This window comes from Giraffa tippelskirchi, chromosome 10 (genome assembly GCF_054371585.1).
Source record: "Giraffa tippelskirchi isolate mGirTip1 chromosome 10, T2T-mGirTip1v1.2.pri, whole genome shotgun sequence".
Lineage (NCBI taxonomy): Eukaryota > Metazoa > Chordata > Mammalia > Artiodactyla > Giraffidae > Giraffa > Giraffa tippelskirchi.
In genome coordinates this window covers 106,463,718-106,485,784 of record NC_137284.1, presented here as the reverse complement: position 1 = coordinate 106,485,784, position 22,067 = coordinate 106,463,718, and the positions used below count along the sequence as shown (strand labels likewise).

At 39.2% G+C, this 22,067-nt stretch overlaps 2 protein-coding genes across 57 annotated transcripts in view; one reads left to right on the top strand and one right to left on the bottom strand.

Moving 5' to 3' along the window:
• The window catches only part of ANLN (anillin, actin binding protein), a 159,195-nt gene that overhangs the window by 14,621 nt on the left and 122,507 nt on the right, over positions 1–22,067 (top strand). The gene's annotated exons all lie outside the window — the stretch shown is intronic.
• The window catches only part of MATCAP2 (microtubule associated tyrosine carboxypeptidase 2), a 76,040-nt gene continuing 69,274 nt past the window's right edge, over positions 15,302–22,067 (bottom strand). For 29 of the 39 annotated variants that reach the window (XR_014066763.1, XR_014066757.1, XR_014066759.1 and 26 more), the window contains 2 exons: positions 19,894–19,991; positions 15,302–17,918 (listed from right to left, as the gene is read on the bottom strand). Coding sequence is in view for 23 of the 39 variants with exons in the window: in XM_081534218.1 (XP_081390344.1) it covers positions 17,757–17,918; positions 19,894–19,991 (260 nt within the window). In the remaining 16 variants the exon portion in view is untranslated. Of the gene's footprint in view, positions 17,919–19,893; positions 20,083–22,067 lie in introns of all 39 variants that reach the window. The other 10 variants (XR_014066758.1, XR_014066770.1, XR_014066765.1 and 7 more) reach the window with 4 other exon arrangements.

The window sequence follows — 22,067 nt, the reverse complement described above, 5'->3', positions numbered from 1 at the left end:
GGGGCAGGAGAATATACCCCTTGCCAGTTTTTCTATGGCTTTTCCAGGAATCATGTACAGATGTGAGAGTTGGACCATAAAGAAGGATGAGTGCTGAGGAACTGATGCTTTTGAGCTGTCATGCTGGAGAAGACTCGAGGGTCCCTTGGACACCTAGGAGATCAAACCAGTCAATCCTTAAGGATATCAACCCTGAATACTCATTGGAAGGACTGATGCTGAGGCTCCAATACTTTGGCTACCTGATGCAAAAAGCTGACTCACCGAAAAAGACCCTGATTCCAGGAAAGATTGAGGGCAGGAGGAGAAAGGGTCGACACTAGATGAGATGGTTGGATGGCATCACTGACTCAATGGACAGGAGTGTGAGCAAACTCTGGGAGATGGTGAAGGACATGAAAGGGTTAACGGCTAGGCAGGCCTCACTAAGGAGGCCAGAGGTCCCCAAGCCACAGGAGGAGACAAATGGAAAGTGGTGGACCTTCCCCCCGCACCCCCACCCCCCCGCATTCCTTTGCTCCTGCTTAAACGAGGAAGGAGTCTCCTTTAATTCCATGTTGCTATGACAACAGTGGTTCTGCCTGAAAGTAACTTTTTTCCAACCTTGAGCTGCTGATTGCCCAACAAAACAGTACATCTTACTCATAGAAATGTTTTTCTTAAGCCATGTTAATGAAACTATGTATCTTGTTTGCAAGTCTGTTTTCCTTCAAGATTTATACAATATATCTCTCCCAGAGAGGACTCCCCTTGTGCAGATACCTATGTTGTGGGAGAGAGCTGCACCTGCTGCAACTGTCTCAGCCTTGCCCTGTTTCTAAGATCAACAACTTACTAACAACTATAAGACACCTAGCCGTTAACCCTTTCATGTCCTTCACCATCTCCCAGAGTTTGCTCACACTCCTGTCCATTGAGTCAGTGATGCCATCCAACCATCTCATCTAGTGTCGACCCTTTCTCCTCCTGCCCTCAATCTTTCCTGGAATCAGGGTCTTTTTCGGTGAGTCAGCTTTTTGCATCAGGTAGCCAAAGTATTGGAGCCTCAGCATCAGTCCTTCCAATGAGTATTCAGGGTTGATATCCTTAAGGATTGACTGGTTTGATCTCCTAGGTGTCCAAGGGACCCTCGAGTCTTCTCCAGCATGACAGCTTGAAAGCATCAGTTCCTCAGCACTCATCCTTCTTTATGGTCCAACTCTCACATCTGTACATGATCCTGGAAAAGCCATAGATTTGACTGTATGGACCCTTGTCGGCAAAGTGATATCTCTGCTTTTGAATACGCTGACTAGGTTTGTCGTAGCTTTCTTCCAAGGAGGAATCGTCTTTTAAGTTCATGGCTGCAATCACTGTCCGCAGTGATTTTGGAACCCAAGAAAATAAAGTCTGTCACTGTTTCCATTGTTCCCCCATCTATTTGCCATGAAGTGATGGGACTGGATGCCATGATCTTAGTGTTCTGAATGTTGAGTTTTAGGCCAGCTTTTTCACTCTCCTCTTTCACCTTCATCAAGAGGCTCTTTAGTTCCTCTTTGCTTTCTGCCATAACTGAAGTGGGTGTCATCTGCATTTCTTAGGTTATTAATATTTCTCCCAGTAATCTTGATTACAGCTTGTGCTTCATCCAGCCCAGCATTTCTCATGATGTTCTCTGCATAGAAGTTAAATAAGCAGCATGACAGTATACAGCCTTGACGCATTCCTTTCCCAATTTGGAGCCAGTCTGTTGTTCCATGTCCAGTTCTAACTGTTGCTTCTTGACCTGCATACAGGTTTTCAGGAGGCAGGTAAGGTGGTCTGGTACTCCCATCTTTTAAAGAATTTTCCAGTTTGTTGTGAATTTTCCAGTTGCTTTAGTGTAGTCAGTGAAGCAGAAGTTTTTCTGGAATTCCTTTGCTTTTTCTGTAATCCAGTCGATATTGGCAATTTGATCTCTGGTTCCTCTGCCTTTTCTAAATCCAGCTTGTCCATTCGGAAGTTCTTGGTTCACATATTTTTGAATGGATTTTGAGCTTGATTTTGGATTTTACAACTTGAAGGATTTTGAGCATTACCTTGCTAGCCTGTGAAATAAGTGCAATTGTGTGGTAGTTTAAACATTCTTTGGCATTGCCCTTCCTTGAGATTGGAATGAAAACTGACCTCTTCCAGTCCTCCGGCCACTGCTGAGTTTTCCAAGTTTGCTGACATATTGAATATAGCACTTTAACAGTATCACCTTTAAGGATTTGAAATAGCTCAGCTAGAATTCGATCACCTCCATTAGCTTTGTTTGTATTAATGTTTCCTAAGGCCCACTTGACTTCACACTCCAGCATGTCTGGCTCTAGGTGACTGATCACACCATTGTGGTTGTCTGGGTCATTAAGACCTTTTTTTTTGTACACTTCTTCTGTGTATTCTTGCCACCTCTTCTTAATGTCTTCTGCTTATGTTAGGTCCATACCATTTCTGTCCTTTATTATGCACATCTTTACATGAAATACTCCCTCGGTATCTCTAATTTTCTTGAAGAGATCTCTAGTCTTTCCCATTGTATTATTTTCCTCTATTTCTTTGCATTATTCACTTAAGAAGGCTTTCTTATCTCTTATTTCTCATCTCTTGCCTTTCACTTCTCTTCTTTTCTCAGCTATTGTAAGGCCTCCTTGACAACCATTTTGCCTCTTTGCATTTCTTTTTCTTGGGGGTGGTTTTGATCACTGCCTCCTGTATAATGTTATGAACCTCTGTCCATAATTCTTCAGGCGCTTTGTCTATCAGATCTAATCCCTGAATCTATTTGTCACTTCCACTGTATAATCATAAGGGATTTGATTTAGGTCATACCTGAATGGCCTAGTGGTTTTCCCTACTTTCTTCACTTTAAGTGTGAATTTTGCAATAAGGAGTTCTTGACCTGAGCCCCACTCAGCTCTCAGTCTTACTTTTACTGGCTATATACAGCTTCTCCATCTTCAGCTGCAAAGAATATAGTCAATATTTTGGTATTGACCTTCTGGTGATGTCCATGTGTAAACTTGTTTCCTGTGTTATTGGGAGAGGGTGTTTGCCGTGACCAGTGTGTTCTCTGGACAAAACTCTGTTAGCCTTTGCCCTGCTTCATTTTGTACTCCAAGGCCAAACTTACCTGTTACTCCAAGTATCTCTTGACTTTCTATTTTTGCATTCCAGTCCCCTATGATGAAAAGGACAACTTTTTTTGTGTTAGTTCTAGAAAGTCTTGTAGGTCTTCACAGCACCATTCAACTTCAGCTTCTTCAGCATCAGTGGTTGGGGTATAGATGTGGATTACTGTGATATTGAATGATTTGTCTTGGAAAGGAAGAGAGATCTTTCTGTTGTTTTTGAGATTGCACCCAAGTACTGCATTTCAGACTCACTTGTTGACTATGAGGGCTATTCCATTTCTTCTAAGGGATTCGTGCCCACAGCAGTAGATATAATGGTCATTTGAATTAAATCCACCCATTCCTGTCCATTTTCGTTCATTGATTCCTAAAATGTCGATGTTCACTCTTGCTATCTCTTGCTATCACTCTGTTTGACCACTTCCAATTTGCCTTGATTCATGGACCTAACATTCCAGGTTCCTATGCAATATTGTTCTTTATAGCATTGGACATTACTTTCACCACCAGTCACATCCACAACTGGGCATCATTCCTGCTTTGGCTCAGCCTCTTCATTCCTTCTAGAGCTATTTATCTGCTCTTCTCTAGTAGCATATTGGACACCTCCTGACATGGCAGGTTCATCTTTCAGTGTCATATCTTTTCGCCTTTTCATACTGTTCATGGGATTCTCAAGCTGTGCTGCATTTCAGGTGTGCTGCATAGCACTTTGACATTTCCATACATTATGAGATGGTCACCTCAGTAAGTTTAGTACATCTGTCCCCATACAAAGTTACTACAGTATTACTGACCATTTCCTTATGCTGCATATTATATCCCCATAGCTTATTTATAACTGGAGGTTTGTACCTCTTAATCCCCTAACTTATTTCACCCCCCCCCAATGTCCTCTCATCTGGCACCACCCATTTTTCCTCTATATGAGTCTGTTTTCATTCTATTTTATTTGCTTTGTTTTTTAGATTCTACATGTTGATGTAATCATACAGTATATCTGTCTTTGTCTGTCTGGCTTATTTCACTTAACATAATACCCTCTAGTTCCATCCATGTTGCTGTAAGTGGTAAGATTTCTTTTTTCAAGGCTGAGTAACGTTCCATTGTGGGGCTTCCCTGGTGGCTCAGTGGTAAAGAATCCTGCCAGTGCAGGAGCCGCAGGTTCAATCTCTGGGTTGGGAATATCCCCTGGAGAAGGAAATGGCAACCCACTCCAGTATTCTTACCTGGGAAGTCCCGTGGACAGCAGAGCCTGACAGGCTATAGTCCATGGGGTTGCGTAAGAGTTGGACAGGACTTAGGGATTAAACAACAACAGCATTCCATTGTATATATTTACATTTCTCCATCCATTCATTTATCAATGGACGCGTATGCTGCTTCCATATCTTGGCTATTTTAAGTAATGCTGCAGTGAACATTGAGTACATGTATCTGTTCAAATTAGTATTTTTGTTTTCTTTAGGTAAATACCCAAAAGTGATATTGCTGGATCATATTGCAGTTCTATTTTTAATTTTTTTGAGAACTCCATACTGTTTTCCATGGTGGACTCATCAGTTTTCAGTCCCACCAACAGTACATGAGGGTTCCTTTTTCTGTACATCTTTTGTACAGCTTCTTCTTTGTTGTCTTTTTCATAATAGCCATTCTGACAGGTGTGAGGTGTTATCTCATTGTGCTTTTGATTTGCATTTCCCTGATTAGTAGCGTTGAACATTTTTTTATGTGTCTGTGGCCATCAATATGTTGTCTTTGAAAAAAAAAAATCTATTCCTCTATCCAGCTTTTTAATTGGGTTGTCTTTTTGTGTTGAGTTGTATGATTTCTTTGTATATTTTGGATATTAACTTCTTATCAGATATATTGCTTGCAAATATCTTCTCTCAATTAGTAAGTTGCCTTTTTGTTTTACTGGTAGTTTGCTGTGCAAAAGATTTTTAGTTTGATGTAGTCTCATTTGTTTATTTTTGCTTTTGTTTCTATTGATGGAGACAAATCCAAAAAAAATTATTGGTAAGACAGTTGTCAAAGAGCCTACTGCCTATGTTTTCTACAAGTAGTTTTTTGGTTTCAGGTCTTACATATAATTCTTTAATCTATTTTGAGTTTATTTTTTATATAGTGTGAGTAGTCCAGTTTCATTCTTTTACATGCAGATGTCCAGTTTTCCCAACACCATTTATTGAAGAGGCTTTTCCCCATTGTATATTCTTGCCTCCTTTGTCACAGATCAATTGGCCATGTAACCTCATGTTTGTTTCTGAGCTCCACTGATCTGTGTTTTTTCCTGCCAGAACCATGCTATTACTATAGCTATCATAACCATGCTATCACTATAGCTTTGTAGTATAACTGGAAATCAGGGAGCGTGATGTTTCTAGTTTTGCTCTTCTTTCTCAAGATTGTTTTACTGTTTGAGGTCTTTGTGTTTCCATACAAAGTTTAGAATTACTTGATCTAGTTCTGTGAAAAATGTCATTGGTGTTCTGATAAGGATTACACTGAATCTGTTAATTGACTTGGGTAGTATAATCATTTTAACAATAGCAACTCTAATCCATTTGTCATGTTCAGTTTCTTTCATCAGTGTCTTATAGTTTTCCAATAGTTTTCTAAGTCTTTTACCTCCTTAGATTTATTTCTAGATGTTGTGTTCTTTGTGATGCAAATATAAATGAGATTGTTTCCTTAATTTCTCTTTCTGATCTTTTGTGGTTAGTGTATAGAAATGCAAGGGATTTCTTTGTTAATTTTTTTATCCTGCAACCTTACCAAATTCATTGATCAACTCAGGTAGCTTTCTGATAGCATCTTTAGGATTTTTTATGTATAGTATGTCATCTGCAAACAGTGAGTTTCCCTTCCTTTCCAATTTGGACTCCTTTTATTTCTTTTTTTCCTTTTCTGATTGCTGTGGCTAGGACTTCTAAAATTGTTGGGAAAAAAACATGAGAGTGGACATCCTTGCCTTGTCTCTGATCTTAGAGGAAATGCTTTCAGCTTTTCACCATTGAGTATGATGTTAACTGTGGGTTTGTCATACATGGCCTTTATCATGTTGAGGTAGATTCCCTTTATGTCCCCTCTCTGAAGAGATTTTGTCATAAATGGGTGTTGAATTTTGTCAAAAAGCATTTTCTGCCTCTATTGAGATGATCATATGGTTTTTACTCAATGTGGTATATCACACTGATTGATACAGATATTGAAAAATCCTTGCATCCCTGAGATAAATCCCAGGTGATCATGTTGTATGATCCTTTCAATGTATTGTTGGATTCAATCTCTTAGTATTTTGTCAAGGATTTTTGCATCTATGTTCATCAGTGATATTTGTCTTTTTTATTTTTTTTCTCGTATCTTTTTCTGGTTTTGGTAGCAGCATGATGGTGTATCTGGAATGAGTTTGGGAGTATTCTTTCATCTTAAAATTTTTGGAACAGTTTCAGAAGGATAGGTGTTAACACTTCTCTAAATGTTTGATAGAATTCACCTGTGAGGCCATCTGGTCCTGGACATTTGTTGAAAGTTTTTAAATCAGTTTCAATTTCAGTACTTGGAATGATTTGTTCATAAATTCTATTTCTAGTTGAGTCTTAAAAGATTTTACTTTTCTAAGAATTTGTCCGTTTCTTCTAGTTGCCCATTTCATTGGCATAGTCTCTTATGATCCTTTATACTTCTGTGGTGTCCAGTGTAACTTCATATTTCATATTTAATTGATTTGAGCCCTCTCTCCTTTTTGCTTGATTAGTCTGATTAAAAGTTTATCGATTCTATTTTTTCAAAGAGCCAGCTCTAAATTTCATTCATATTTTCTGTTTTCTTCATTTCTATTTATTTCTGCTCTAATATTTATGATTTCTTTCCTTCTAACTTTGGGTTTTCTTTCTTCTTTCTCTAGTTGCTTTAGGCGTAAGTTTCTGTTGTTTTAATTTTTGTTTCGTGAGTTAAGATTGTATTGCTATAAACTTCTTAAAAGTGCTTTTGCTGCATCCCATAGGTTTTGGATTGTTGTACCTTTCATTTGTCTCTAGGTATTTTTTTTTATTTCATCTTCCGATTTCTAATCTCATAGTGTTGTGGTCAGAAAAGATGCTTGATATGACTTGACTTTTCTTAAATTTACCAAGGCTTGCTTTCTGGCTCCCAGCATGTGCTTATGTGCACTTGAGAAAAATGTATATTCTGCCTTCAGATGGAATGTTCTATAAATAACAGTTACACTCATCTGGTCTCAAGACTCACTTAAGGCCTTTTTCTCTGTATGGATTTTCTGTCTAGATAATCTGTCCATTGATGTAAGTGGGGTGTTAAAGTTCCTATTTTTGTGTAACTTGATTTTTTCCTTTAATGACTGTTATCATTTCCCTTGTGTACTGAGGTGCTCCTGTGTTGCCTGCATATATATTTACAATTGTTAAATCTTCTCCTTGGATTGACCCCTTGATATGTAGTGTCCTTCTTTGTCTCTTGTAAGTCTTTAAAGTCTACTTTGTCTGATATGAATATTGCTACTCCAGATCTTCTGATTTTCATTTGAATAACTTTACCCATCCCTTCACTTTTATCTCAGTGTTTTCCTAGATCTGAAGTGGGTCTATTATAGACAGCGTATGTACAAGTCTTGTTTATGTATCCATTCGGCCAGTCTATGTCTTTTGATTGGAGCATTTAATCTGTTTACATTTAAGGTAATTATTGATATGTATGCTTTAATTGCAATTTTTTAAATTGTCTTGGATTTGTTCTTGAAGGTCTTTTTTCTTCCCTTCCGCTCTTGTTCTCGTGTGGTTTGATGACTATCTTTAGTGTTGTGTTTGGACTGCTTTTTCTTTTGTGTGTGTGTATCTATTGATTTTTGGTTTGTGGTTACCATAAGGTTTTGCTCTAACAATCTTTCTCTCTCTCTATATGTGTGTGTGTGTGTGTGCACGCATCTCTCTCTACACACACATACACATGATTTTTTTTAAGTTGCTAGTCTTTTAACTTCAAATGCATTTCCAATATCCTACATTTTTATTCTCATGATTGCTGGTTTTGATATCATATTTGTGTGTGGACAAATATGTATGTTTGCCTTTATCAGTGAGCTTTCCCATTCATAATTTTCTTGTTTCTGGTTGTGGCCTTTTCTGCCTAGAGAAGTTCTTTTAGCATGTGTTGTAAAGCTGGTTTGGTGGTGCTGAATTCTCTTAATTTTTGTTTGTTTGTAAAGCTTTTGATTTTTCTATGAAATCTTAACTAGAGCCTTGCTGAGTATTCTTGTAGGTTTTTCCCTTTCATCACTTTAAATATATCCTGCCATTCCCTTCTCACGTGCAGAGTTTCTGCTGAAAAATCAGATGATAACCATATGAGGATTCCCTTGTATATTTTTGTTGCTTTCCTTCCTTGTTGCTTTTAATATTTTCTCTTTGCCATTTGCAATCAATTTTTGTCAGTTTGATTAATACGTTCCTCCTTGGGTTTATACTGTATGGGACTCTCTGCACTTCCTGGACTTGAGTATTTTCTTTCCAATTTTAGGGAAGTTTTTAGCTATTATCTCTTCAAATATTTTCTCAGGCCCTTTCTCTGCTTTCTCTTTCTGGGCCCCTTATAATGCAAATGTTGGTGTTTAATGTTGTCCCAGTAGTCTCTTAGGATGTCTTTTCATTCTTTTTTCTTTCTTCTGTTCCATAGTTGTGATTTCCACCAATGTTTTAAAGCTCGCTTATTCATTCTTCTGCCTCATTTATTCTGCTACTGACTCCTTCCAGTTAGTGTATTTTTCATTTCAGTTATTGTATTGTTCATCTCTATTCTTTAACTCTCTGGCTCTTTGTTAACCGTTTCCTGTGTCTTCTCAGCCTGTGCTATAATAATTCTTTTTCTGAGATCTTGAATCATCTTTACTATCATTACTCCAGATTCTTATTCAGGCAAATTTCCTATCTCTACTTCACTTAGTTTTTTGGGGAATTTTATCTTGTTTTTTCATCTGGATCATATTTCATTGCTGCCTCATTTTGTCTAATTTTCTGTTTGTGGTTTCCATTTCTCAGGCTGCAGCTTTGTAGTTCCTCTTACTTTTGCTGTCTGCCCCCTTGTGGGTGAAGCTGTTCCATGGTCTTACGCAGACTTTGATGGGAGGGACTGGTGCCTGTTCCTGGTGGGTAAAGCCAAGTCATGTACCTTTGGTGGGCAGGGATGTGTTTAGAGGTGGTTGTGGGCTCAGGACTTTAGGTAACCTGTCTGTGATAGGTGGTGCTGAGTTCCCACCCTGTTGGTGGTTTGGCCTGGGGCATTCCAGCACTGGAGTTTAAATGCTCTTGTGTGGGGCCAGGTCTCAGTGCCAAAACAGCAACCTCCAGGAGAGCTGAAACCAATGATCATGCCCTGGGCCTCTACCACCAGTGTCCTTCCCCCTACAGTGAGCTACAGCTGACTCCTACCTCCCCAGGAAGACACCCCTGAGACCTTCAGGTAAACTGCTCCAGGTGCCCATGGAGTCACTGCTCTGCCCTGGTTACCAGTGCTCATGAAACCTTGTATGCACCCTCCAAGAGTGGAGTCTCTGTTTCCCCTAGTCCTGTGGAATTCTTGCTCTCAAGTCCCACGTGCCTTCAAAAGCCAAATGCTCCTCTTCCTAATGCCAGACCCCCAGGCTGGGGAACCTGACATACGGGACTCAGAACTCGCAATCATATGGGAGAGCCCGTGGCAGGTATGCGATTTGATTATATCACGAAAGTGTCCCTCCTACCATCTCACTGTGGCTTCTTCTTTGTCTTCAGAGGTAGAATATCTTTTTTGGTAGGTTCCAGTCTCTCTCTCCGATGGTTACTCACCAGTTAGTTGTGACTTTGGTGCTTTTGTGAGAGAAGGTGAGCTCCTTTTACTCTGCCATCTTGTTTCCTCCTCTAAGAATATTTAACTTTTAAAATGTCCAGTCTGTTTTTCTTTTTTGACTTTTGACTTTGGTTCTAAGGTATGTAATTAAGTGGAAAGAGCAACACATGCAGAATTATTTATATGATAGTAATCTCTCTGTAAAAAAGGATGAGGATGAAAAGTATCATGTATGGGTGTATGTGTGCACACGTGTTAGTTGTTCAGTCGTGTCTCTTTGCTACCCATGGACTGTAACCTGCCAGGCTCTCTGTCCATGGGACTCTCCAGGCAAAAATTCTGGAGTTGCCATTTCCTTCTCATATATATATATATATATATATAATATGTTTGTGTATATAAGTGGTAAGTTTTATAAGAAACTGAAAATAGTTATCTCTGGTGGGGGAGAACTGCAGCAATGGGAGCCACAGGTGGAAAGGATACTTTATATCATTTCATTTTCTAATATGAAATTTTAAATTTCAAAATGTAGTTATTAAACCTAGAATTTGGCTCATATCCATACTGAGTAAAGCAATAAACGTGGACTCAAAAATGCAAGAAAATTTTAAAGACAGTATATGCATATAGTAAAGTCAAATAAAATAGTATGTATGGAGTAAAAGTGCGTCTCTTACTTCTGCCTTCTAGTCCTTCAATGTCACCAGTGTCTTGTGTAGCTTACCAGAGATGTCCTGTGGCTATACAAGTGTGTGTACATGTACATATACATACCATCCCTTTTTAAAAATCAAATATGAACTGACTTAAACACTGTTCTGAAATATGCTTTTTTACTTAATAAATTTTGGAGATTGTTCTACAATGATGTAGAATCTACATCAATACATACAGGTCTACTTTATTTTTAAATAGGCTGTATAGTTTTAACATGTAAGTATGATCTATCTAGTTCCTTGCTAATGAATTTTAAGGTTGTTTCTACTCTCTTTGTTGCAGTACAAAGACACAGACACATATCTTTGCACACAGATACGTCATTCAGTTCAGTCACTCAGTCATGTCCGACTCTTTGCGACCCCATGAATCGCAGCACGCCAGGCCTCCCTGTCCATCACCAACTCCCAGAGTTTACCCAAACTCATGTCCATCGAGTCGGTGATGCCATCCAGCCATCTCATCCTCTGTCGTCCCCTTCTCCTCCTGCCCCCAATCCTTCCCAGCATCGGGGTCTTTTCCAATGAGTCAACTCTTTGCATCAGGTGGCCAAAGTATTGGAGTTTCAGCTTCAACATCAGTCCTTCCAATGAACACCCAGGACTGATCTCCTTTAGGATGGACTGGTTGAATCTCCTTGCAGTCCAAGGAACTCTCAAGAGTCTTCTCCAACACCACAGTTCAAAAGCATCAATTCTTCAGCGCTCAGCTTTCTTCACAGTCCAACTCTCACATCCATACATGACTACTGGAAAAACCATAGCCTTGACTAGACGGACTTTTGTTGGCAAAGTAATGTCTCTGCTTTTTAATATGCTGTCTAAGTTGGTCATAACTTTCCTTCCAAGGAATAAGCGTCTTTTAATTTCATTGCTGCAATCACTATCTGCAGTGATTTTGGAGCCCCCCAAAATAAAGTCTGTCACTGTTTCCACTGTTTCCCCATCTATTTGCCATGAAGTGAAAGGACCAGATGCCATGATCTTAGTTTTCTGAATGTTGAGCTTTAAGCCAACTTTTTCATTCTGCTCTCTCACTTTCATCAAGAGGCTTTTTAGTTCCTCTTCATTTTCTGCCATAAGGGTGGTGTCATCTGCCTATCTGAGGTTATTGATATTTCTCCCGGCAATCTTGATTCCAGCTTGTGCTTCTTCCAGCCCAGCGTTTCTCATGATGTACTCTGCATATAAGTTAAATAAGCAGGGTGACAATATACAGCCTTGACATACTCCTTTTCCTATTTGGAAAGATACATTACATATATTATTTTTGGACATGTATATACAATGTATTTGTGATGAATAAGTGTGTGATAGTATGTGTGTACTTATTGTGGAACTGTTGCATTAAGGATATACATGTTCTTAACATTTTTGTGTATTGTCTAATAGAGCTCTAGAATCAACTTATCAAAAAATATCCTTTTGAGATTGTGCTTGGAAGTACTTCTTGGAAGGCAGATCTAGTGGTAATGACCTTCCTCAACTTTAGTTTGTCTGAGAAAGTCTTTATCTCTCCTTCGTTTCTGATGAACAACTTTTTACCATAGACAGTGTTCTTGGTTGGCAGTTTTCTCTCAGCACTTTGAATATATCACTCCACTCATTCTTGGCCTGTAAGGTTTTCACTGAGAAATCTGCTTAGTTATACTATGGAGGTTCCCTTTTAAGTTACAAGCTTCTTTTCTCTTGCCCCTTTAAAGATTCTCTTCTGTAGTTTTATTAGGGCGTGTCTTGAAGACGATCTCTGAGTTTGACCAATGAATTTCCAAATTTTTCCTCAGATTTGGGAAATTCTGCTGTTCTCAAATTCTCAGCTATTATTTCCCTAATAAGCTTTCTACCCCTTTCTCCCTCTGGAACATCAATAATTTGCAAACTTTTTCCTCTGATTATATCCCATAGATCATGTAGGCTTTCACGATTCTTTTTCACTCTTTCGTTTTGCTCTGACTGAATAATGTCAAATTTCCCATCGTCTATCTCACAGATTCTTTCTTCCGCTTGACATTCTGATATGCTATTTTTCATTTCATTCTTTGTATTCTTCTACTTCAGAATTTATTTGGTCCTTTATGATTTCTCTCTCTTTGTTAAACTGCTCATTTTATTCATATGTTTTCTTGGTTTCATCAAAATTGTTTTTAGCTCACTGAGCTTCCTTACAACAGTTATTTTTAACTCACGTGAATCACAGATCTCTATGTCTTTAGGATCAATTGAAGATTATCATAATCCTTTAGTAGTGTCATATTTTCTTAAAGTTTTGCTTTGTTGCCTTTGTATTTGAATAAGCAGTCACTTCCTTTAGTCTTCACTAACTGCTTCAGGAGAGAAATGACTTTAGTCATCCCTGCTAGAGATTCTGAGGCTTTCTCTGATTAGCCATGGGTAAGTCTGCTCCACAGGCCCTGGTCTCTTATGGTAGAATTCTTAAGCTTATACATCTTCTCTTGATTCTGCAATGCAGAAGGCTAGATGCTGACACTTCCCTTCTGCTTTCCCAAGAGTGGGGCTAAAGCTCATGTTTGTGATCTCTCTCTGGCCTGCAGATTCAGGCTGGCTTTTTTTTTTTTTTTTCATGTTCACTAGCAGTTTGCTTGCTCTCAGGGGTGCAGGCAGGGAGCCGGCCCTAGGACGGTGTGTGTGTGTGAGGCACTGGAGCACTGCTGGTTCCCATGGGCCAGCTGGGGAGATCCATGGGTAAGGTGTCCCCTGTGGGCTAGCATCTCGATAGGACCATGAGTTAGGACTCATGCATGTGCTTGCATGTGTGCTTTCATGTCTCTTTGCAACCCCATGGACTGCAGCCTGCCAGGTTCCTCTGTCCACGGAATTTTCCAGGCAAGAATACTGGGGTGGGTGGGTTGCCATTTCCTACCCGAGGGGATCTTCCTGGCCCAGAGATTGAACCCGCAACTCCTGCATTGGCAGGCGGGTTCTTTACCACTGTGCCACCTGGGAGGCCCCAGGAGGACCCTTGGAGGGCTTTAAAGGGTCACAGAGCCTCTCTGCTCTTCTCAAACTAACTTTTCACCTCCCTGCCATGCAGCTCATGAGTTTGTCATCTGGAGGAGGCAGGAGAGAAATGGATCCTTTCGGCAGCTTCCCGTGCAGTTGTAGAAGCTGGGAACGAACTCACTCATGTTTTCCCATCCAGGAGAAACCACAGGCTGAGGAGGTCTCTCTTGGCCCTAAACTGTACCACCTTGGAGGAAGGGTAATGAGGGTAAAATCAAACTCTTCCTCTTCAAAACCTAAACTCACTTACTGCTCCAAAAGTGTGCTGAAAATGCTCCACTGGAAACGCAGACTTCCACAAAGGTGCTCTTGTCTGTGGGTGACTGTCTAAGACAGTACTTTCCAGGGGTTTCCACACTGCAGCTGGTTCACAGCCACAGCGTCCAAGCCAGGACCTAGGTCTGCATGCCTATTAGCCAATTCATGGGCAGGAGAGATTCCTACCAGGTTGCCTGGCGTGTTGGATCCCAAAGCTCTCACGAAGCAGCTGTGTCTGTAGATGGATGCCAAATTGTTTGGGGTGGGTGACACAAATGAGGGAAAACTTACTCAGCCAGGTTGATGTCACTTCTGAAGTGGGTTGTCTTTTGTGAAGGCAGCTAGAAGAAATGAGTTTTCAGTAGTCTCTTCTCAGGTCAGATTTTCGCTCTCTTTTAGCTTTGCCCTTGTTCTTCAGGCATAGTTCTCTGTTCAGAAGGCTAGAAGTTCAAGATCAAGGTGTTGGAAAGTTTGGTTTTTCCTGAGGACCACAGGGGAGGGATCTGTTCTGGGCCTCTCTGTCATAGATATGGCTGCCCTCTCACTTCCTCTCCATATGCTTTCTGAGTACCTGAAATTCCACATATTCTTAAAGCTAGCTAACAAACATTGGTATTTCTCATCCCGGCAGTTTCAAGATATTAATTTCTTTAGCCACTGGAATCAGAGTGAACAAAAATGAAATTATAGTCAACTGACAAGGCTAATGTGTTGACTCCCTTGGGCATCTGCTCAAGGGATCGCCTCGGGGCCTCTGATGGCCCAAACAGCTGGATTCTTTAGCCCCTAGGCTACAGCTGTTCCGGCTCCAAACAAGCCTTGCAGAGTGGTAATGTTGTGAATACTCACTACTTTGCAAGTGATCTTTCTCTCTATGCTTCAAACACATGAGCAGACCTGTTTACTCTGGTTTTCATGCTTTTGGGAGTGCTTCTGGGTGTGGTACTGGCACTGCTGTAACCTGGGTCTGTGCCTCTTCCTCACTGGAGTGTGAACGTTTCTTGTCTTTCTCGTCAGAGGACCTCTAATACACAGCACAGAGCCTGCTCCTCAGGAGGTTATGCATAACTAAACAAACAGGGTAGTAAATTAAGACAGACCAGACTTTTTCCCTCTCTCCTTTTCCCTGTGCCCCATGGGGAGATACACTGAGCTAACTAGAGGAAAGGTAGAGTGTGGCAAATGTAGTATTTCTCTATAAATAAGAATACTAGAAGACAGATGTTACTGATGGTACTGAAATACTTACCACAATAAATACCCAGAAATACCGCAATAAAAAAAGAACAGAAAGAAGTTTGCATGCATATATATCGACATAGTTCATTTGAGAACCTCAGTGCTTTTTATTTCTATTGCAGCTGGACACAAAATGCTCAGATATAAAACAAATGATACATACTTTAAACACTTTTACAAAGGTGAAAATATAAAGCAGACTATGGATTTATGTTTGCAAACAATTTTACTTCAAATCTGTGAAAACCTAACAGTTTATCAGACTTTGACACAGCTATGTTAGAATCACAGTGGACAAAATTGATGAAATCCTCATCAGTGGCCTATAGCAACTGATTATTCTAATTAAAACTAGTATGACCAACTATTCTAAGTACCGCTGCTACAATTTCCTATTTCTAAAAACTGTTATTTTGGGAGAACAAAACTGACCTTAATGCTATTTTGAGAAAGAGAATAAACATAAATCTTCAATCTCAACTTTTAAAGCTTAGAGCTCTTTAAGTATTTCTGCTAATCTTAAACTACTTTTGATTCAGTGCTAACTTTTGAAATATCTTAATCAGTGTGATTTAAGGTCTTTTTTTTGTCCAGATAGTGCTCATGTTTTTTGTCTCTATACCAAAGCAGTAAGGCAAGAAAGGTTTTCCTTTTTTAGATCATATAATATCTATCCACTTTAAAATTCAGGGACTGAAACAACTACAAACAATCCTACCAATAGGAAATTAAGGCTGCTATGGTTTTCCTTTATATTTAAATCATAAGATCAGCAGTGTTATTGCCTACAAATGTTGAATTTATAAGCATTTAGGCTTAAGTCACAGGACATCAATATTGCCATTTCTGTGTATGTTTCCATCAATATTGCCATTTCTGTGTATGTTTCAATTTCAGTTAATAAAACACTGTTTTCACAATTACCTTTGATAAGTTTGAAGATGAAGTCAGAAAACACTACACAAAAGCTGAAACTGGGTGACTCTGCTACAGGGAAATAACGCCTGAAGGGGTAAGAGTGGTGTTCTGGTGTCTGGTTAGCACTGACACACTGAACTCCAGCCCTGCAAACAAAGATGTGCAGGGCACACTCCAGCCAGCATGACAGAGATACGGGGACCTTCAGTGCTCCAAAGGGCCTGGCCTGCTTAATTAGGCAAAATGTGTGGCTTTGCAAGAACTGCCAGGTGCCAGTTTGAAGTGTATCATTCTTTGAGGCAAGCCCTTCTAGATATGTGAAAGAGAAAAATCACATAACCTAGTCTGCAAAAGAGTTTCTAAAATCCTTTCCTAGTATGAATGTGAACCAGGCTTTGCAGAGTACATCTACCAGTGTTAGCACCATAGTTAAGCCTGAACTGAGGTAAAGATACACTTGCACACTTTGGGTAGAAATCACAACAGCAATTTTGAATGGGGGTGTTCACAGCAGTATTCTCTCTGATCACTGAAACAGCTGTTTGAAAAACCACTTGATCCCAAGTATATATGTGTGTGTGTGTGTGTGTGTGTGTGTGTATATATATATATATATATATATATAAAACACACACAAGTATATAGTGAAATTGATAAATTACAAAGCTAGGTATAAGTGTAGTGAAACAGAAACTTTTTTAAAATTCAAACTATATCATTTTTGGCTTGATGAAGTCAAAGATTTTGATTAAATACTCTGAGCCAACATCACAGAGCCAGTTTATCAAATGGCAATGCCCAGAAATTCTATTTCTCAGAGTATAGTTAAGTTTACTGTAGATGCTACCCAGTCAACATCCAGCTCCTTGCTCCATTTAATTAAAAAAAAAAAGGTAAGTGGCTTCTCTCTTGCCCAGCTATTTAGGTAGAAAAACCTCTCTGAGACTTGTATTTTCATTTACATGAAGGAATAGAGAGGAATGGGGAGAAAAGACCCTAAAACTTGGTTAAAATTTTGAAGAGGTATAATATATTTCAGCAAATGAAAACCAAGTTTAGCTAAGGGATAACTGGACAAAAATGAACTAATAAAAACTTTAAAAATTGCTTTTCCCCTCCCTTTAACATTACTTAACATATAAGAAAATAACTCTTAAATTTCTTATTTTCTAGCTTTTGTGGATATAATACAGACTGATATTTCAAAGGAGAATAATTACCATTATTTATTAAATAAGACAGACCCCTGGAGTTTGAACAACAGTGGCAATCTCTAGGCAGAGCTGGTCTTGGTGCTCAGGCAGGGGCACTAAGACCAATGATTATGGCTCAGGAAGAAGCTGATCACTCCACTTGACCAAGATTCCTCAAAGACACTTGTCAGCAGTATTTTCATCTGACTCTGAGATTCACATAAGAATAGGAGTAACTTTCCCCTGGAGCCTACAGAAACATTTTAGGGAAACAGTTTAACATTTTTTCTTTATATTTAGCTGAATACTGCAGCTCATTCTTCAGAAAACTCATGTAAACAGTCATTCTTCTTTTATAAATCTGGTGCCAACTGCACCTAACTGGTAATATACATGGAGGTATAACTTATCTATGTTCGCAAGAATACTATTTAACATATAAGGTCTTTCAGTTCCCTGTCAGTCAGTTCATTCACTTCCATGATCTTCTCCAAGTGCTCCATATATCGGCTATGGTCCTGCAAAAAGTGAGGAATCCTCATGTTTTCAGTAACTGCCAATCCTTTTAAGCGATCCACATCTTCATAAGAGACCTGAAAAAATGGAGATGGGTTAGTTTTTAAATGTGACTACCAGTTAGATGTTGAAGGGCAATTTCTTCCTTTGGTCTTAGTGAAGTTTGAAGTATGTAAACTGTTTTTCAAATTATTAATACCTGGAAAATAAAACTTTACCATCACCACATTTTGAAAACTCAGTATGTGATTTAACAATCTTGGGCCTACAGTTTGTCTAGAAATTTAAACAACTAAATTTAATATACATGTATGAAAGATTGAACCTAAACAAATCTCCAGCCTAAATCTAAAAGAACTGAGAAAATAGAATGTAAATGCTGTAAAGATATTAGGAAAATTAATACACAATTGTGCTAAATTCTTTTTTATACTTAAAGAAATACAGTTTGTGTTTTGTTAAATTCTCTTGCTTTGAAATTTTTAAGTATTTTTTAAAAATTTCACATCTCTTTCATTCATTTGAGGAAGAAGCCAGTCTTTCACAGGTACTATATTAAGCTTAGGGGTGAAATTTTTAAGTTCTATAAATTATCTGTGCAATGTGAAATTCCGAAACATGACTGGTTTTAAGTACTATTATCTTCTGATCAACACTTATTTTATTGAATATTTATGTCACTAAGTGTAGTAGGTGATAGGAAATAGGTTTGGTGTTGATACTGATGTAGTTTTATCTTAAACCATTCTGAGTTTAATGAGACTAATGCTGGGAAATAAGGTTCTCATTTTAAGAAAAAGGAGATACACACATGGAATGGAAAGGGTTGTAAAAGCACCTTATGGTGTCTGATTTGAATTAGAATGTCCTTATGATTTAAAATATACAATTTGCTCATTGAAAAGGTCTAGAAGTATCAGCACCCCAGCAGTGATGTATACACCTTGTGCTGAGATCTTGTTTTCTAAATACCATTTCCCACTAAGAGGAATCAAGACTTCCTTGAAGAAATATCTAAGGTGAGCCCAGAATATTTTACTGTGCTGGGAAACATGTAGACATGTTTTTAAAAACACAGGAGCAGTCATTGGAAGAGCTGGAAAAGGGAAGAGTGAAATGTAACAGAATTCAAAGATCTCTATTTTGCTACTACCAGTGTAGTAACTGATTTGGGCAAAAATCATCAACAGATGTTAAAACCATTTATAGAAAGGTTAGAGAATAGTACATTTAAAGGTATCATCCCGCAAATTACTTATTAATGCAAGGGTGAAAAGGTACCTTTACAGTGGAGAGACCTGGCAGTAACTAACTTACCCGGGTGATTAAACACAGTATCACTAATAATGGGACAAAATAATACATGCTGTCTAGTGTGGCACACTGAGAGACCATGACTCACCTAAGCAGTGTTTCTTGGCAAAAATGTTTAACCTGAAGCTAATTATAAGAAAACAATCTGATAGTCCAGACTCTAGGAATTCTCAAGGAAATTGTCCTGGATTCTTAAAAATGAATCATAGTCATAGAAAAAGACGAGGGGGACTGTTATAAATTAGGAGTAGGAGTTTAAAGAGAACAAGTAAATGCAAGACATAAATCTTGACTGGATTTGGGGTTGTGAAAAAGCTACAAGGGACATTTTGGAGATGATCTGGAGAATATGAAGTGGACTTTTTTCAGGCATTATATGGAATCAATGATAAATTTCTTCAGATAATCATATGGTCATGTCAGAGAATATCCTTGTTCTTGGGAGATCATGCTAGCACATGAAGGGGAGTAGAGTTATACCTGCAGCTCACTTTATTTTAGAAAAATATGCATATAAAAATTAATGATTCCAAATGTCCTTCTTTTTCTTACTGTCCACAAAGAAATATTGTAACTTGATTCTATGACAGAACCGTATTTCTTCCCTCTTATTATCACATAAGGAATATGATTTTATTGTTAAAGAGTTTCAGCTTGAGACCTATTTAACCATGAAATGAGCTGGAAGAAATGCTGACCTGGTGTGTCTGGGAATTGTGTGCCGTTGGTCTCACTCACCTTCCCCAGGGTGGTCAGAAGATGGAAGTCAATGGTCTCTCTATAGCGGAGGATTTGCAGGATACCATCCAAGTATACCTGGTCTTTACTGAAACACCCTGAAGGACCCAAAATAGTGTTTACTTTCTGATGTTTAAAGAAGTTAAGTAACTAGATACCAGCCCATTCACTTTACTAGAGGAATCAGTCCTGTGTATAACAAAAAAAGGGGTGGAGCAAAATTAGAAATTTAACTATCATCGTAACATAAAATGTAAAGTGTAAGGTCTTGAGAACTACCACAGATAGTGCAGCATCGTAACATAAAATGTAAAGTGTAAGGTCTTGAGAACTACCACAGATAGTGCAGCTGAGTAGCTTCCCTTTAAGAATTCCTTTTCCCTGACTCCCCATCATCAAAATAGCATTTTCCCCTAAAGAAACACTAGTAATTTAAAATACATGATTCATAATTATCCCACCCTCCATTTGATCATAAACTTAACTCCCATGATACACTGAAGGCATCTGGGTGGGGAAGGCTGGGGAAGGTAAGCTGCAGAGCAGTTAAGTTTCAAGGAGACACTCTGGAGACACGGGATTTCAGAAATCCTTTTTTTTTTTAAATAGTACCCTGTATTAAAATTAACTGTAGATGATTTTGATACTCCTCCTCCCCCCAATGAAACCAAAAACTAGACTTGAATTTGTAAAGAATATGAAATGTGATATGAAAATTAGGAATGAGATCTGAGCCTAGATAAAAAATGGTGTTCTACTTACAAAGAAAACCTTTCTCCCATCATGACATGACATGTATAAATTTTTAAAAATTTTGCTCTAGGTTTAAATGGACTAGCAGGAACTAGAATTCTACCAAATGGAGAGTCATATATTAAGAAATTATTGTTCAAGAGTTCCCAAGATGATGGACTAGGAAGACCCTAAGCACACCTCCTCTCAGAGGCATACCAAAATTACACAATTTATAGGCCAAGTATCAATGAGAAAAACCAAAACCTACCAGAAAATATTTCTACAACAAAAGATACAGAGGAGGAACCACAGCTAGGTGAGTAGGAGGGGAGAGATCGCAGTATAGGTGGGAGACCTACAAATGGAAGACTAATGGCAGGTACAGAGATCCTTTACCAGGAGCAGGGGAATAAGCCAGACATCACCCTCCCCAGCCAAGGAGTCCTGTGTGGGGAAGACAAGACCCCAGAATGTTTGGCTTTGAAGGTCAGCAGGACTTACTCTGGAGAGATCCAGACACTGTGGAAAAGAAAGACTCCACTCTTAAAGGAAAAGGTGCCCATGAAATTTCACATGCTCTGAGAGCCAGAGAAGGAGCAGTAATTTGAAAGGAGCCTGGTCAGAACTTCTGTCAATCCTAAAAAGTCTCCCAGAAAGGCAGAGGTCACCTTGGGGACCTAGACACTGGTGATGGCCACTTTGGGGAGTTGGTTCTACCATCTCAGAACTGGTGCTGGGAAGCACTGTTTTGGAATCCTCCCTGCAGCTTACAGCCTTGTGACCAAGCCCCAGGCCCACCCCACTCACCAGCCTGTAGGCACCAATATTGGGTCATCTTGGACCAAGCAATAAGCCAGGCAGAAATAAATCCCAACCGTAGGCAGACATATACAAGCCCCAGGACAATGGCAGCTTCCTGTACTAGGACTCAGCCCAGCCAGCAGCAGGTGAGACCAGTCCTAACACCTGGTGGACCTCAGCCACCAGCAGGACAACAGCTCAAGACACTTTGGGCATCTTAGCCAGCATTGTAGATCAGGTCCCACTTACCAGTGAGCCAACAAAAATGTCAGGACACAACAGACCAACTACCAACTGTGTCAAAGGCCAGTGAGCCCACTGGGAGCTTCACCTCCAACATCACACCCAACTGTGTCAGGAACCCACCCACATTGCTGGCTCCGCAATCTGACAAAGCTCAGAAATTCTAGGAACTAAATGAGAAACAATTCTGCATATAACAAGTCACATATTAAATTAGAAAAAAACAAGGAGTAAACCTATATCTGAATATAAATAAGCAAGTAGATGCACAGTGAAATGTAAATCGACTATATTCACAAGCATTTAGGAGTTCAAGGATACTGGGCATACCCAGGTGTCCCAGAGTAGGCATGAGAAAGGGAATACATAACAGGGGAGACTTTCCAGAAGCCAAT